General features: G+C 31.6%; 1 protein-coding gene across 2 annotated transcripts; it reads left to right on the forward strand.

Moving 5' to 3' along the window:
- Window positions 1-8,000: 8,000 nt before the first annotated feature.
- Window positions 8,001-12,510, forward strand: LOC133704212 (probable protein phosphatase 2C 35). 2 transcript variants are annotated; one of them, XM_062128995.1, is made up of 4 exons: window positions 8,003-9,845; window positions 11,000-11,131; window positions 11,544-11,753; window positions 12,001-12,510. In XM_062128995.1, exons 1-4 carry the CDS (start codon window positions 8,925-8,927, stop codon window positions 12,010-12,012), a joined length of 1,275 nt encoding a protein of 424 aa, XP_061984979.1. In that variant the 5' UTR covers window positions 8,003-8,924; the 3' UTR covers window positions 12,013-12,510. The 2 variants fall into 2 exon arrangements, with proteins under 2 accessions (XP_061984978.1, XP_061984979.1); XM_062128994.1 differs by lacking the exon at window positions 12,001-12,510 and having other exon boundaries at window positions 8,001-9,845; window positions 11,544-11,968.
- The last annotated feature ends 3,047 nt before the right edge of the window (window positions 12,511-15,557 follow it).

The raw sequence follows: 15,557 nt of genomic DNA on the forward strand, positions 1-15,557 counted from the left end.
TTTGTTTTTTCTGTTCTTTTCCCTCCTCCCCCCTTGATCAATCAATTGTCTCCTATGTTTTTAGTTTATCAAAGAACAAATCAACACCTTTTAAGTTATAAAATCTTGTTGTTCCCCTCATGATGCATGATCAATTATTTATATTGTTTAATTAATTCCGCACATACCAAGATTACGATCGATGTACGTATATTGATTGATTAACCAAATATTTCTAAAACCGTATTTAATGAAAAATACAGGAGGCACCACAATGAAATACAGAAACAAAGACGAAGGGAATCAAGCATTGAATCATCATGTAGTCTTGATGATCTGCATGGGGTTAGAACATTTTACATGGAAGTGTATATGCGCTTTGTTTACGATGCTAGTTGAGTTGCATCTGGCGTGGAAGTCACCACACTTAGATATGATGCAATCTAACAGCTTTGTCGCATTACAATACACAGAATCTACAAACACGTGAACATGAGTGGGCAGATTAATGTGTGTTGTTCACTCTCACTTTTACTGACTTTGGCCAAGAATCATTTGCCACAGAAATCAAGTATGGAGATCGCATGTGCCAGCTTAAAGCATGTAAATTACTGCAATTTATATCCCAATATTACGTCCATGCCTCATCTCATGACCATGCCAGTATACCCTTTACATGGCATTTTTACACATCAAGATAACTCCGGTAATTCCTAGATTGAGGTTATCCAGAAATACTAGCTAGCCGTAGCTCTCTATTACTGCCCGTTCAAGATTTCTATTTAATGAATGTGCACTTACATTTACATGCATGCACAGTGTATATCAAAGTTGCAAGATAATTAGTTTATACCTTCCAAGCCTACATATAAATTGAAATTGCAAGATGATTTGAGTCTCATACGATTTATAATCCAGTTTATTAGATCATAAACTCAACTCTTACGTTATTGAATTAACTTGGACCAATTATTTTATTCAAAACAATATCTTCATAAAGTTATGGTCAACTCATCATATTAATATCAAAATAATATCCAAAATGATTTAGAATAAAACTCTGTTTAGATAATGAATGGGGGCTGGCTTACATGAACAGCCTAGTTCCCAAGGGAATGGAGGATATATTGTTTTACGCTTTAAGAGTCGACAACTTTAGGGTCACTAGTGACTCTTGAACGGTTCTATTTCGAGGCCTTTGTGTTCTTTTTAAAAAGCAGATCGGGCTTCTTGTTTGATTTTTTCTTCGATGATTGAATGAAAGGCTTCGTTCATTTAATTGGGCTTAATTGCAATTTAAAACTCAACCTTGGTATTAGCTTATGTTAGTATTTAGCAATTAAATGTATGATCGAAGTTTTGTAAAAGTATTTTTTAATTAAAAATATATTAAAATAATATTTTTTTTTGGCATGACAATATCAAAATTATATAAAAAAACATATAAAAAATATCAATTTAACATATTTTACACTTTAAAAAAAGCAAGGATAAATCTCCATGACACGGTTCTTTTTTAAGGAAAAATAACGAATAGTCTCATGAAAACTCAACAAAAATACTCAGCACCACTGTTTATATACGTGAAGAATTTGTAAGCTCACGTTTCAATTCATGAGAAGGCAAGGTACTCCTAGCTAGGAGGTGGAATCGTGGACAAACAAGCTAGCTTACCAAGTAAAATGGACTTTGATCTCCTCTCACTGTTTCATGGAGAGCAATGACTTGAATGCTAATATTAACTAATGTATGAATTGTCAACGAAATGAGAAAAGAGAAGCTTATGGACCCTCCGGCCCTCGTTTCTTTTCGATTCTCAGTAAGCAGCTTTAGTGAGGTTGATATAAGATAAGAAGTCCTTGATGCTTGTCTTTTCGATGCTTGTCTTTGAGCAGGTTAGGTTTAGTCATTGTTAAAATTTCAGCCTAGTTTGACACTCGAATCATAACTCGAGTGAAGTTTTTTTTTATATAAAAAAATATTATTTTTATCTTTTTTAAAAAAACTTCTGAAATGACATTGTTTCATGGGTTTTTTTCTTTAAATAATCATAACATTACCAGAAAATTTAAAAATAAAAAACAAAATATTCCATCAAATATTTAGGCAAAATTTCATAGGTAATTGCATTGCCAAGAAAAAACCATCAACAAAAAATATCTCATCAAACTTTCAATTTCATCGGCATTTAGTCTCTTGACATAATTTTCTAGGGTAATTCCATCAAAGATTGCAATTTTTTTTTATCTTATTATTCCTTATCACAATAAACCACAGCCATAACAATGACTCATCTCCAAAACAAAATTTACTACAACAAATTTCACAATTCATTTAAATAATTCACAATAATAAGATATAAAAAATTCATACACAAAGTTATCTTGAGTAATGATTTCTCTTATTCAAGCATCTGGAATCGAATTCTTGCATGGAATGCAAGATATATATAGTTTGGTAAACACAAGGCATTTTCAGACATGCGTAGGGAAACAAAGTTACTGAAATATAGAAAGAAAAACAAGATTAGGGTAGTAGATACTTTCTTTCGACAACCAAGTCTAGCAAGCTTGTGTTCTATGTACTTTTTTGCATAACACTATCCTAATCCTAACTACAATATGGAACCAATTATATTCACGCTCATAAACTAAACTTAAATATAAGAACTTAACAATAGCATGCTAAAAACAAGGTTATATGTTAATTTTACTCATTATCAACTAAAATTCAAATGGCACCTCTTAGTAAAATTCATTCACAAAGTTAATAATTCTCATCAAATAGACCTATTCAAGATTTCAAGTACAAATACATGCTTGAAGAATGCTATTGACATAAAGAGAGACACGTAGAAAACAAGGAAAAGTTTAGACAAAAAAAAAAAGCATACCAATATAGCAAGTTAAATTTTAGGACCAGTTGTGTCCTCATCAAGAGCTACAAATATTAAGAAGCTTATTAAACCCAAAGTTGATTGCTCCTGCTAGATTAGCCACAATGAGAGTGGTGAGTTTTGAATTGTTTACCAGGTTTGTTGAGATGCATGATACCTTTAGAAGAAATTAATTGCTTACTGTGTTTATCAAATATAAAACCCATTAGAAATAATTTAAAAGCAGCTTCACACTAATAAGTCTAATAGTCAAACAAAAAATAATATTTATCCTCTAAATTATTTTAAACTACTATACACAAAATCCTCACATAGCCTAGAAAGTCCGAATGGGAGGAAGTGCTCGCAGTAACGAGTAGATCCATCAAGTGTTCTAACTTAGGTGTGTCATGGTTGTATTTCATAAAATGACATGGAAATGTCATTAGAAAGAAACTAATGACTTTTTGATTAGTTTTCCATAGACGGTGCTAATAATGAAGTCCCAAAAAATCTCAAGTAGCTTGGGGGCAAGACTTATGTCTTGAATAATCGATTAATCTCTTGGTTCTAGCAATCTGATCCATTCTTCTTAGCAAAGGTGGCTGGAGATGGGTGTCTAATACCTGTAAAAGATCATCTTTGGTGAATTTGGAGACTCTCCAATGATTAAGTCAGTAACGTTTTGAGAGAAAATGCAATAATATTACAGAAAGATACTATAAAAATAAATATGTAGTAGAGAATAAAGATTCTAAATCTTTTTTGGTTAATGGGTTCGTGGTCTATTTATAGCCCATGAGTCTTTTTATAAAAAGGAAGGGCTACAACGTAATATTTTTCTAATAGTTTTAATGAGGAAAAATATCTCAAACATATGTATTAATATTGATGAAAATATGATGGGCTCTTAAAAGACTTTTATACAGCTAAAAGTGTAGGGAGGGTAAGATTCAAAATGGAGGTGTGCCCATGGAACTAAGTTGTTCTCCTAGACTAAACCCAAGAGAGGTGGCTTTTCAGAGGGGGGTGTTATTTGCCCATTAAATATGAGTTTATCAATATAGTTTCAAGATCTTGCTTTAAAAATGCTAGCTAGTAGGCATCAATTACCTTTCACTCGTAAGATTAAAGGAATAATTTCTTAGTTAAAAAAACTTTATTTTAATGAAGTGGGTTAAGAAAATTCAGTGGGTAAAGGCCTGGTTATAGGATAATCGTTAGACAATAACACTTCTTTTACTGGATAACTCGACTATAACATATCTTGGAGGAGTTTAATTAATGCACTGAAAATTAAAATATATAATTGTTTAATCACACTTTTGGTTGAGGTGATCATCTAAGTCGATCAAGTCTTACTTGAATTCACAATTTGGATGCAATTTTGAGTTGAATTTCCATCATCTCCCATGTGGCAATGATAATAGTAATAAACTCGTAGAATAACTTGAGATGTAGGGGACAAAAGAAATAAGTGTAGCATAAATAACTAGTAAATGAATCTTAGCATCATTTACTCTTAGTGCTTTAAAATCTAGAAATAAAAGATTAAAATTGCTGCTTTGTTTAACCTTTTTTTGTAAATATAATATAATCTCGATAAATTAATAATCTTGATTAAATAATATTTTTGTTTGATCTTGATTTGAAATTGAAGTTTAAATAATATCTCTATTAATTAATAAATTCTCATGATCTCATTTATATTAATTTATAGAGATTTAATTATACATGATGTGCTTGAAAGAAAAGAAAGTATGGAGTTTTTATGAGAAAGAAAACTCTCTATATCAACACATATAAAATAGCTTTCATTAAGATTGTTCAATATTAAAAGGTTTTTAAATGGTGAAATTTCATCTAGACTCAAGTAATTTAGATTGTCGTTGTCCATCTAAAATTTTTGTTTTGTTTTTCAAAATTAGTTGGTTTAAAATAAAAGAGGTATTTAAAAAAAACCTTGGATGCACAAAAATAAGTTACTTTTGAATATATATATATATATATATATATATAAAGACAATGCTAAATGTCATCATTGTTATTGGGTTTTTAGGTGCACAAGTGAGTGATCAGTATTTCATATTAAAAAATTAAAAACAAGGTGCTTATATTTAAGATAGACATATAATTCACTAGTATAGGTTTTTTTTAATGGAGGTGGTGTCCATTATTATATATAAGTTTCTATACATGTAGGCTAATATGAACGCAGAAACACGTGTATTTCCATAAAACAAAGAAAACTCCTTAACAAATGGTATTGAAATTAATGGTTTGGTTCGGGAAGAGTGGAAATTGTGGTTGGGCTCATATTACCTTGTTTGCTTCCCCATAGTTGAGCAAAAAAACTAAACTCCAAGCTTTACATATCAAAATCGAATTGTTAAATACATTTTGGTTGAAAGAGGACTTGAGAATTGTGTTTGAATGGGTCAAACTTGCAAGTGAGGAGAAATTTGTAAGATGTACATTTGAGTGGTAGATATCCTATATTGAAAATGAATAGAAAAAACTAAAGTGCTTATATATAAGATAAAGTGAGGTCATATTATTTCAAGCTTTTAAATTGAAGGTGATATTCATCATTGTATGTGAATCCTTGTGCCCATGTGCCCAATTTGAACATAAAGGCTCATACAAACTTAAGAAGCTCCCTAATAATTATTTTGATGGTTGGTAGTTCATTTAATTTTTCTTTTCTTTTTAGGTTATTTTTTGTTAAGTTTTTCGAAAGATATATGTATAGCAGAAACAATAAATTCAAAAAATTTTAGGAGTCCTGAGAATCTCGTTAGATAGATTTAGAGTTGTTTAAGTTTCATATGAATATTTCTTGAAGATCAGATTTATTTATTTTTGCTTTGAATAATTGCTTCAAGGTTGAATTGTCGCAAATCACAAACCATCCAAGTGTCAAGCCTCTAATGATAATCCACACGAATCAGCAGTGAAAAATCTCCTAAATCTTTTTGGAAGAGAAGAATTATTATACGTTTGAATACTAACTCTTTTATTTTATGTCTCAGGAGTTTTTGTAACTAACATAGTTTTTCTAGTTGTGAAAATAAAAGGCATATCATTCTATTTATATATATAAAAAACCCTTATAATTTGAAAATTCTATAAATGATAAGATATCAATTTTCCCCTTAAAACTTGATTCTTTTTCTAAGTCTTAGAATTATATTAATTACATTCTAGTTCTCAATTTCTAAAATTTATTTACAATTACATTATACTTGATGAATTATTCCATTTTAATTTGTAACCAATAATTCTTATGTATGTGACTCATTAAGTTTCCTAATAATATTGCTCAAATATAAATCATAATCTTAAATAAAATAGGATTAAATAAATTAAACAATCTAATTTATTATCAATTCAACAATTAATTGATTTATATTTGAAAATCAAGTATAATATCTGGTAACCTATCATGATCCTCTAAATATTAGAAAAGTTATAAGTGGTTTGACTTAACTTCTCAATATAGTTATCATTCATTCATCAAGAATGTTTCTAATTAGACATTACAACATGAAGTATGTCTGCTTTGTTAAATCATTGACCAATAACATTTAAGAATAATGTTTTGATGCGACATTAATCTTAGAATTATAAAAACTTTATAATTTTATTTGCAAAATATTTTTATCTCATAAACTTTATCTTTATTTTAGATTCATTAATCAAATGTAAATAAATATTAAAAAAAATTTTATTAATAATAAATATATTTTACATGAATAAAATCAGTGCTAAATATAACCAATAAATTAGCTATAATAACATTGACTAAAAGTTTTTCTAGAAATAACTATATTCTTCCCCATAATATCAACAACAACAACAAACACAATGGGGGCTATACAATAAAGTTGATGAAGAGATCTAGAAAGGGTCATTTGGGTGCCACATGCATATCATCTAGAATTTTGTTGCCAAATCAACCTTTATGAAAAAGCACTTTAGGAAGGAATGTTGCTTGGAAACACTCTCGAAACATCCCTACCTTGCATCTTCTGCCAAGTTTCTCTCGCCGACGAAGAGTAGTTTTCTTGGTAGTGGGTTTCTATCTATCTTTATCTTCCAACACTATACAGGAAGTTTCAAACAGATTAAGGACAAATTAGTAGTATAAGCAAGCAGCCTAGGGCATCATCTCAGACTTTGACCTCCAAGAAAGTAAAGGCCGCCTCTCGTTTTATAACTTTCCTAGCTACTGCTTCTTCTTCATCATCCAATTAGTAGAACTATTGTTTTGTTCTAACTTACTGTTCAGAGATTCCCACTTGATGAGTTTTCCTGGTTTCTTCTGAATGGAAAAATAAATAAATAAAATATTATGCATCCAAATTAGCCTGGCGTGCAAACAAGAAATGCTAAACTGATTGAATATTGAATTAATTGCCATGATAGTTGAATATTAAGAGTAGCAAAAGTAAAGCAATTACCTATTTTACTCTATTAATCTATTAAGTTCCTTTATTTCCGTGTTATGGTATTTTTTTAGTTATAAATTTAAAAATATTTATTTAATTAACATATATTTTAATTTTACATGAATTTTTTTTTTAAATACTGAAGAAAAAACTATAATTTATATTTTTTTCAAATTATATAAGTAAAAACTACCGCAAAACCAAATATACATCAATATATTACTTTTTCTCTTGCTTTTTAATATGAGATGTTATAATATATAAGGGATAAAATGAAAAACAATTGTGCTTTTTCATGTGTTAAATTTGATTTTTTAAAAAAATTTATAGATTAAAGTTTTAGTTTGCATCATCAACTTTTAATTTAATATATATATATATATATATATGAAAACATGGAAAGTGAAAAAAGAAAATTCAACACATAAAATCAAGAAAATATAAAACCTGTGAGAGTGAAATTGTAAAAATATAAAGACAAGCACAGGGAAAGTAATTAATAACGTGAAAACTAATCATCCAACTCATCTAAGAAATAATGTCAGGATAGTTAATTAACGGTAAAAGCCATATACTTAAGATCCAAACAAACAACGAAATCTCTGGAGACGTAATCTTTAGCCAATCAATGCTAACTTCAACTTGCCATATTTACAACTCCATCACTCTTTACAATTTCCTTACAATCACAGTGACTTCTGTCCTAAAGGTGAAATATATCAAGAAAGCCTTACTCAATTGGAAGTTTTTACTGGTTAGGTTTATTCAAATATATTACCTCAATAATCCAAAACACTCATCTGGGATTCAATAAAAAAAAGGGGAAAACATGTAACTTTGTTTTCATCACTTTACTGTCTGTATAGAGTTGTTTGTTTTCTTGGAAGATGGACTTTTGTCTGAGCACAAAAAGAAAACCCATCCATGCACACAACCTCTCTCTCGTTTGCGTCATCATCGACGCTTCATTGTCCTCTTCCTGCACTTTCTCATGTTGTTTATCTTTAATTTTCCTGTGTCTTCAACAATAGTACTAGCACGCTTGCTTGCTTTGGTTCTTTCATCTTCTTGAGCAGCGATCCTGTGCGCCCCTAAACAGCTGCATTTCTCGTTCTTTTGGAAACCATCCACCGTCATCATGTGATCATTGACAGACTGAAAAAAGTTTTCAACTTTTGCTTCTGCTTAGGGTCTGCCTTAGCATTTCTTTTGCTTCTTCTTTCAACTGATAATTCCCTTCTTCCTTGGAGCTTTATTCTAATTCTCTTGTAAAACGTTTTCTTGGGTATAACCCATATTCAAATCTTTCATCGTCATTTTGAGAATATAATTTCCTCTTTAAACACCGAGAGGTTTTTGGAGACATTTTCTTAGCTTTTGCCTTTTAGGGTTTGTTTCTCAATTTCCTTTGTCAAGAACATGTCTTTCCCACAAAATCACTCGTTACAGTGCTTCGTTGTTGAATTTATAAGATCCCCATTTCGCTATTTCCACCAGAAATTGCATCCCTGCAATTTGTAGGCCCCCTTTTTTTCTTCTTCTTTGGATTTTTTTTTGCAAACACTAAGCGTGCGGTTCAAAATTTGTTCTTTTTAGCTATTTGGTTACACGTTTGTAATATGGGTTGTGTTCAAGGCAAGTATTGTAGCAGGTACCCATCGTCAACAGAGAGTAATTCAGGGGACTACGGTGAAATGGGTTCATATATGAATGCCACCAGCAAGCATATACTTACACAAAGATCACTGGAGATTGTTCCTGTCCCTTCACGTAACTATGAATTGCAGTACTCTGTCTTCACAAAGAGAGGTTACTATCCTGACTCGCCAGATAAGGAAAACCAGGATAGTTTCTGCATTAGAAAACAAGTTCAAGGTAACCCAAATGTACATTTCTTTGGTGTGTTTGATGGCCATGGTCATTTTGGTACTGAATGTTCCAAGTTTGTTAAGGATAGGTTAGTTGAAATATTAGCATATGATCCCACGTTGTTGGATGACCCTGTTAAAGCTTATAATTCAGCATTCTCAACGGCAAACAATGAGTTACGTAGTAGTGAGATTGATGATTCAATGAGTGGTACAACAGCGATAACAGTTCTTGTGATTGGAGATACAATTTATGTTGCTAATGTGGGCGATTCGAGAGCAGTTATTGCTGTTAAAAATGGGAATAGGATTGTAGCAGAGGATTTGTCTAGTGATCAAACACCGTTTAGGAAGGATGAGTATGAGAGAGTTAAGCTTTCTGGGGCTAGGGTTCTGACTGTTGATCAAGTCGAAGGGCTTGAGGATCCTGATATACAGGTGTGGGGTAATGAGGAAAGTCACGGGGCTGATCCTCCAAGATTGTGGGTGCAAAACGGGATGTATCCAGGAACAGCATTTTCGAGGAGTGTAGGGGATAGTACAGCTGAGAAAATCGGTGTCATTTCTGTTCCAGAGGTGTCTATGGTTCGCCTTACTCCTAATCATTTGTTCTTTGTTGTTGCAAGTGATGGAGTTTTTGAGTTCCTCTCAAGCCAGACTGTTGTGGATATGGTATGGCGTTATGACCCTTCTGTATTTTTCTTTTCTATGCGTTGCATTTATGATTTAGTGGTTGCCTTTCGACTGCCTTCATATAGTTAGGCCTCTGATTGCTTGCTGCTTTTTGTTGTCCAGTAATAATTGATAGTTTTGTTTTTTTCCTTTTCATTAAAGTTTATAATTTCATGGAAATGAAGAAGTGGAATTTACACGGAGTTGTACAGATATTTAAGTCAGTATCAACTATTGACTTTGATCTGCATCCAGACTTTCTCATTTGAATGAAGAAAGAGTGCCTGCTTATCATAGAAACCGATCAAAATAGACTAAAGGAAATTACCTTCTTTCTTGATTGGCATCAAATTTTGTTGAATACATAATTATGAAAATAGTTTTTCTTCATAATTTTTTTCCCTGTACCGTCGGTAGACGTGTTTGGTTTGCCTCTGCACTGCAGTGCTAAATAGGGGCTCATTGGCCTAGTTCATCGAACTATCCCATCAAGTGCTGCAATGGAAGAATTACCAGTAACATTTCTGAGCTGCTCGCTGGCGAATTTAGTGTTACTAAAATTTGCTTTTCCTCTAGAAACCGTAAAACAATTATATTGAGCCATAGTCAGACATTTGATCAGATTTAACAATTACTGTATTTATTTAATAACTTCTTGAAATGAAAAAGGTGCATGTGGATGTTAGCTGCATGTTCTAATAAAATTTTCAATCTTCTTAAAATGCTGTTTTTTTTTTTTTTAATTAAATTCAGCATAGTAGAAATGATATCTTGTTAAGGTAAAACATGGCTATTGCTATGCTTTTGAATTTTTAAAACAAGCAACCAAAATTTAATTAATTGCCATTTAAAATTCTATTGCAAGGAACATAACTTAATGATGTTCTTTGTTGAAATAGCAAAAACATTGCATGCCACTTGCCAGAAGCCACTGGGGGTAATATATGTCCACTGAAATCATGTAAAAAACAATTCTTGCCAAGGAAAAAACAGAGGGAAAAAAATATGGATTCCATTGGAATTTTGAATTGATTATCACTTTCTTCCGCGATGAAATTCTAGTCAAGTTGGTTGTAGACTTTTTATCTCTGTTTTTTTACTCTCATTCCTGCTATTTCTGTCCTTGATATTTTACTGGCTCTTTCTATTGACAGGTGGCAAGATGCACAGACCCCCGAGATGCTTGTGCTGCCATTGCTGGGGAGGCATACAAAATATGGTTGGAACATGAAAGCAGGACAGATGATATTACAATCATTATTGTTCACATTAAGGGCTTGTCTAATGTAAGTTTGATTAGGAAAAAAAAAATCCTCTGGCTTTGCAGTTTACTATTTATATATCTTTTTCCAATGCTCTAGTTGAATCTCATGTTTTCATTTTAAACTAATGTCTATCAGTAGAGTTAGTGTTAGAATGTCGTACTCGAGAGAGGCTTGTCTTTTTTTTCGCAACCTTCAGTTTTTGAAGAATAAGCTTTGTACCACCTGAAGAATGCTGCAACTGCTTGTGTTTGGGGTGGGCTGTTGATGTGTTTGGGTTAAGATTATTAAGTGGTGCTTGTCCTTTGGAAGCTCAGTAAGGTTAAGCTGGGCATCCTACTCATAGAATCTCAAAGTACTAGTGGAATTATTTTTCTGAGGTGCCTGTCACTGGCTGATGATTTGCTGATCTTGATGTCTATTCTTATTAATACAGACAGGTGCTGGAGATACAGATGGAACCACTGGGGCAAATAGGAACCCTGCAAGTTCAAGGGCAGGAAGAGGATCTTCTGATGGCTCCACCACCTCCGGATCAGAAATTTACCGCGCAATAAGAAGTGAATTCACAGATCTGCAACTTTCCATGAGTCGAAGCCCAGCTATTGTTGTTCCATCTCCATCTCACCAGAAGCCCTTGGAGCTGGTGGGTCTATATACTGTCTTGTGCAATTGAGCTACAACTATATTATTGACTGGGTGATGTTCCCTTGTTGTTTACTATAGTAACCCTATCAAATTACCTCTAGAAAGCTGCTTCACATTCATTTTATTTCCATGTAGTTTCACTTGTTTAATACATTTGATGCTGCCTGTTCTTCATTTGCCTCAAATTTGGTTCTGAGGAATCTATTCCTTGAAGTTTCAATGATCTTTTTTTTGGCTTTTATCAGGATGGGGGTTAGTGGCACCCTTTGCCAATATAGAAGGCAATTTGGTCTGCATGCTCAAGGATCTCCACGCTGCACTCTTACCAATCTGTCTACTAAAACATGGTTACTAACTACACGTGACTTAGTGAGAAAAATGCTCCCCTTTTTGCTGTAACTTTTCCCCCTTCTAATCTAAACTTAAGGGGAGTTGGAAAACAAACTTTGGAGAGATTCCGGGATGTTCAGGCTGATAATCATGAATTCCATGAAGATTCCTTTTTCTTGATGCTGTATCAAGAAAGAAAATTTTTCATCAGGTTTCTGCTTGGAAGCTCAACGACTCAGTTGTAATCCTAGATCTTCCTGATATCTCTGTGAAGAGTAGGCATGTAAAGATATAAAGTAAATTTATAAATAATGCATATCCTACATGATATCTAATATTGTTATTGCAGCTACCATGCTTGGTATCCGCTGACAAACAATAAACAGATCCAGGGAAATCTATAGACTATGTTGAATTACTTCAAAGATTTGATGTTGTCTCTGGACGTTGAAGTTCCTGCATGATATTGGGTTAGCTGTCTGATCCAATTAATGCCCGAGACATGGGGTTGTTTTCCACAGGATGTGACTTTCTCGTGCTTGTGTTCTTGTTTCTTCGGTAAGTGACAAAGGTTTGAAGTCAAATGCCCCCACCTCTTGGAGAAAGATTGGATCGATGTCGGCAATTCATTTCAATGGAGTTAGTGAGCGGCAACCCATTACTTGGTGACAAGTTCACCACAGAGCTCACGAATCACAGTACAGTAGGGGAAGAAAAAGAAAAAATCTTTGCCATTTGATGGTCCCGGGCAATCCAGGAACAATATTGTCATTTTCGATCAAGGAAAATGAAAGGAAGTTGAAAAATTGTTAAGCCTCGGTTCTGTTAAGAACAATCTCAAATTATATATTATAAAGAACACTAAACCATGGGGTGAAAAACACTTTATACATGTGTATTGTTGACTTTCTTATAAATTACTAAGCACTGGAGAGTGATGTTTTTCTATTTTTTTTCATTTTGATTCTCGAAGGTTTTTTCTCCCCGACTCAGTTCTTTCAACTGAAAAACTGAAGGACAATCGCTTTTTATTTTCCAACCAAGGGCAAAATGAAAAGATAGAGGACCAGGATGAAAAAGAGTGTTGAAAATAGGTGGTGGTTCAAAATTGTTATGAAAAGTTCAATTTAATCCTCTAAATTTTTAAATTTTACCTTTTCAATCCATTAAGTTCTTTGAAATTAAATTTTGGTACAAAACTTCTTTTTTTTTTTGTCAATCCTTGATTTGTGAGAGGAGAAAAAGTTACGACATAGAGAGAGAAAGTCGTTAACACCAATTTTAACTACTAAAATAGTTAATTTAGGTGTCTACAGATTTTATTTGATGAGAAGAATTTGATTATAGTTATTTAGAATCTCAATATTATCTAAAAAACAAATCATAGTTAAGGAAACAAAATTTTACTTAGTATGATTTTGTGTTTTTGAATTTTTTTTTTAGGTTTTTTAGGTTGATAAATTAGTTTCTAGTTGTTCTAAAAGTTTTTATAAGATATTTTTAAAATAAAATAGGGTTTTAGGACAAAAAATATTTTGTTCTAATTTTCTAACCATCACAGTAATAGTCAAAATTTGAACAGACAAATGACATATTATTTACCTCTATCAAACAACTTGTTATCTAATTAATAAATTTTTTTATTAAAAAAAAAGGTTGTTTGCCCCTTAAAAAGATAGAAAAAAAGGCCCAAGCATGGTTTTGCGCCCCTAACAAGATATATAGGCTTAAGCGTGTGTGCCTAAGCACTTTTTTTTTTCTTTTCTTATTATTTTATATTTAGGTAAAAAAATAAATTTAAGAAAAAACAAATGTATTAAACCTAGTTGAATCCATGACCCGAATCACAGGTTTAATGGGTTAAACCATAATGTCTGAGGTGTTATTTTTTTTTGTTATTTAATGTATTTTTAGTCCCTCGATTTAAAAAAAAACAATTTCACATTTTTTTTGTCAATGATTTAAATTTTTTTTTAGAAAAAAAATATAATTTTAGCATTTGTTATCAATAATCTATTTTTTTTACTTAAAATAAAAGGGACCTCTTTTTGTTATCTTAGGCCACACACTTGTTTTGATTATTTTTTGTTTAAAATATTTCTAAAATAAAAAATTAGCATGCATTTTATTACCATACAATTAAATGAAAAATAATCTTTGAGATAAAAAAAATTATTGAATTCAATGACGTTGATGACTTGGGTTGCGAGTTTTGATTGTTAACTCGAATTTACTTATGTTTTTTTGTTTTTACTAATTAATTGGGGTTTGAACTTTTCAATTTATTTATTTTAGAAAGTATATCCATGTGAGTTTCGTAAGTCAACCTGAATTGATTTAGATAAATTTAATACATTATTGTCTTAATATTAATTAAAAATATCATTTAGTGTATCACCGTCTTGATATTTAAAAAAATATTGTTAAATATACAACAAATTTTAAATTCATGGTTTAAATCTTTTGTTTTTTTTTAATATATTAGCAGTGCCTAAACCTTTTTTTTTCAATGTTCAAAAAAAAATTACTTCACTTGTGACACAGTGTCGGGCCAACGTGTTTGGAGGAGAGATAGCTTATATTTTTTTTGAGTAAAAAGCATGTTTTTATAATTTTTGAAGATGTAATTTGTGTTTAAAATGTATTGTATCTTTTAAAAAAAACTACCACATCTCCAAGCCAAACATCCTCGTAGTATTTCTTGTCACACGTGCTATTGGGCAATTAAACAGGAAACTCTTTGCTAAATATTCTTTACCTTTCACAAATGAATCGCAGCTATAGTACAGAACTAGAGATTCAAGACCGACCCTCCCTTTAACATCAAGGTTATGAACAGAGATTAAAAATTTGTTGCTTAATATCGAACTAAATGGAAAGCTTCTCCCATCTCGAGTTTTGCACTATGTTACACTGCTCCACCGACTTGTTTCCCATCTCGAGTTTTGCACTCTGTTACACTGCTCCACCGAGTTTAATTCGTCAGCTTCTTTGGTCACTTTGCCAACAAACACAATCTCTTTGGTTATCCACCAAGGCAATCGTGTTAGTGTAGTTAAGAACATCACCCCATTTGGTAGAGGCTGAAAAGCTTCGACATAAAAATGCTAAAAATGTTGAGGCTAAAAGTGTAGTGAAGAAGAATCTCTATGTTGCACTTGTTGATCAGAGTAAAAAATGTTGGGAGTAAAATTGGAAAATAAATATAAAAAAATCTAAAATAAAAGAAATAATAATTAAAAAAATAAAAACTAAATAATCTGATATCAAATATAATAATGAAAAGGAAGAAAAACAAACAACAATAAAAAAAATTATGACCAAATTTGATATAAAAATTAAATAAAACTAAATGATGAGGGGTAAAATTGAAAAAAAAATCAATCAAAAAAATAAGGACATAATTGGATAAAAAAACAAATGAAAGATACCTTTTATATTTAGGCAAGGAGAAGAGAAAGAAAAGAGATGG

The sequence above is a fragment of the Populus nigra genome, chromosome 10, assembly GCF_951802175.1.
Source record: "Populus nigra chromosome 10, ddPopNigr1.1, whole genome shotgun sequence".
Classification (NCBI taxonomy): Eukaryota; Viridiplantae; Streptophyta; class Magnoliopsida; order Malpighiales; family Salicaceae; genus Populus; species Populus nigra.

Coding starts and splice junctions, on each gene's coding strand:
- LOC133704212 (XM_062128994.1), top strand. CDS start 8,925: ATGGGTTGTGTTCAAGGCAAGTATTGTAGCAGGTACCCATCGTCAACA. Junction 9,846..10,999: donor GCCAGACTGTTGTGGATATG/GTATGGCGTTAT, acceptor TTCTATTGACAG/GTGGCAAGATGCACAGACCC. Junction 11,132..11,543: donor ACATTAAGGGCTTGTCTAAT/GTAAGTTTGATT, acceptor TTATTAATACAG/ACAGGTGCTGGAGATACAGA.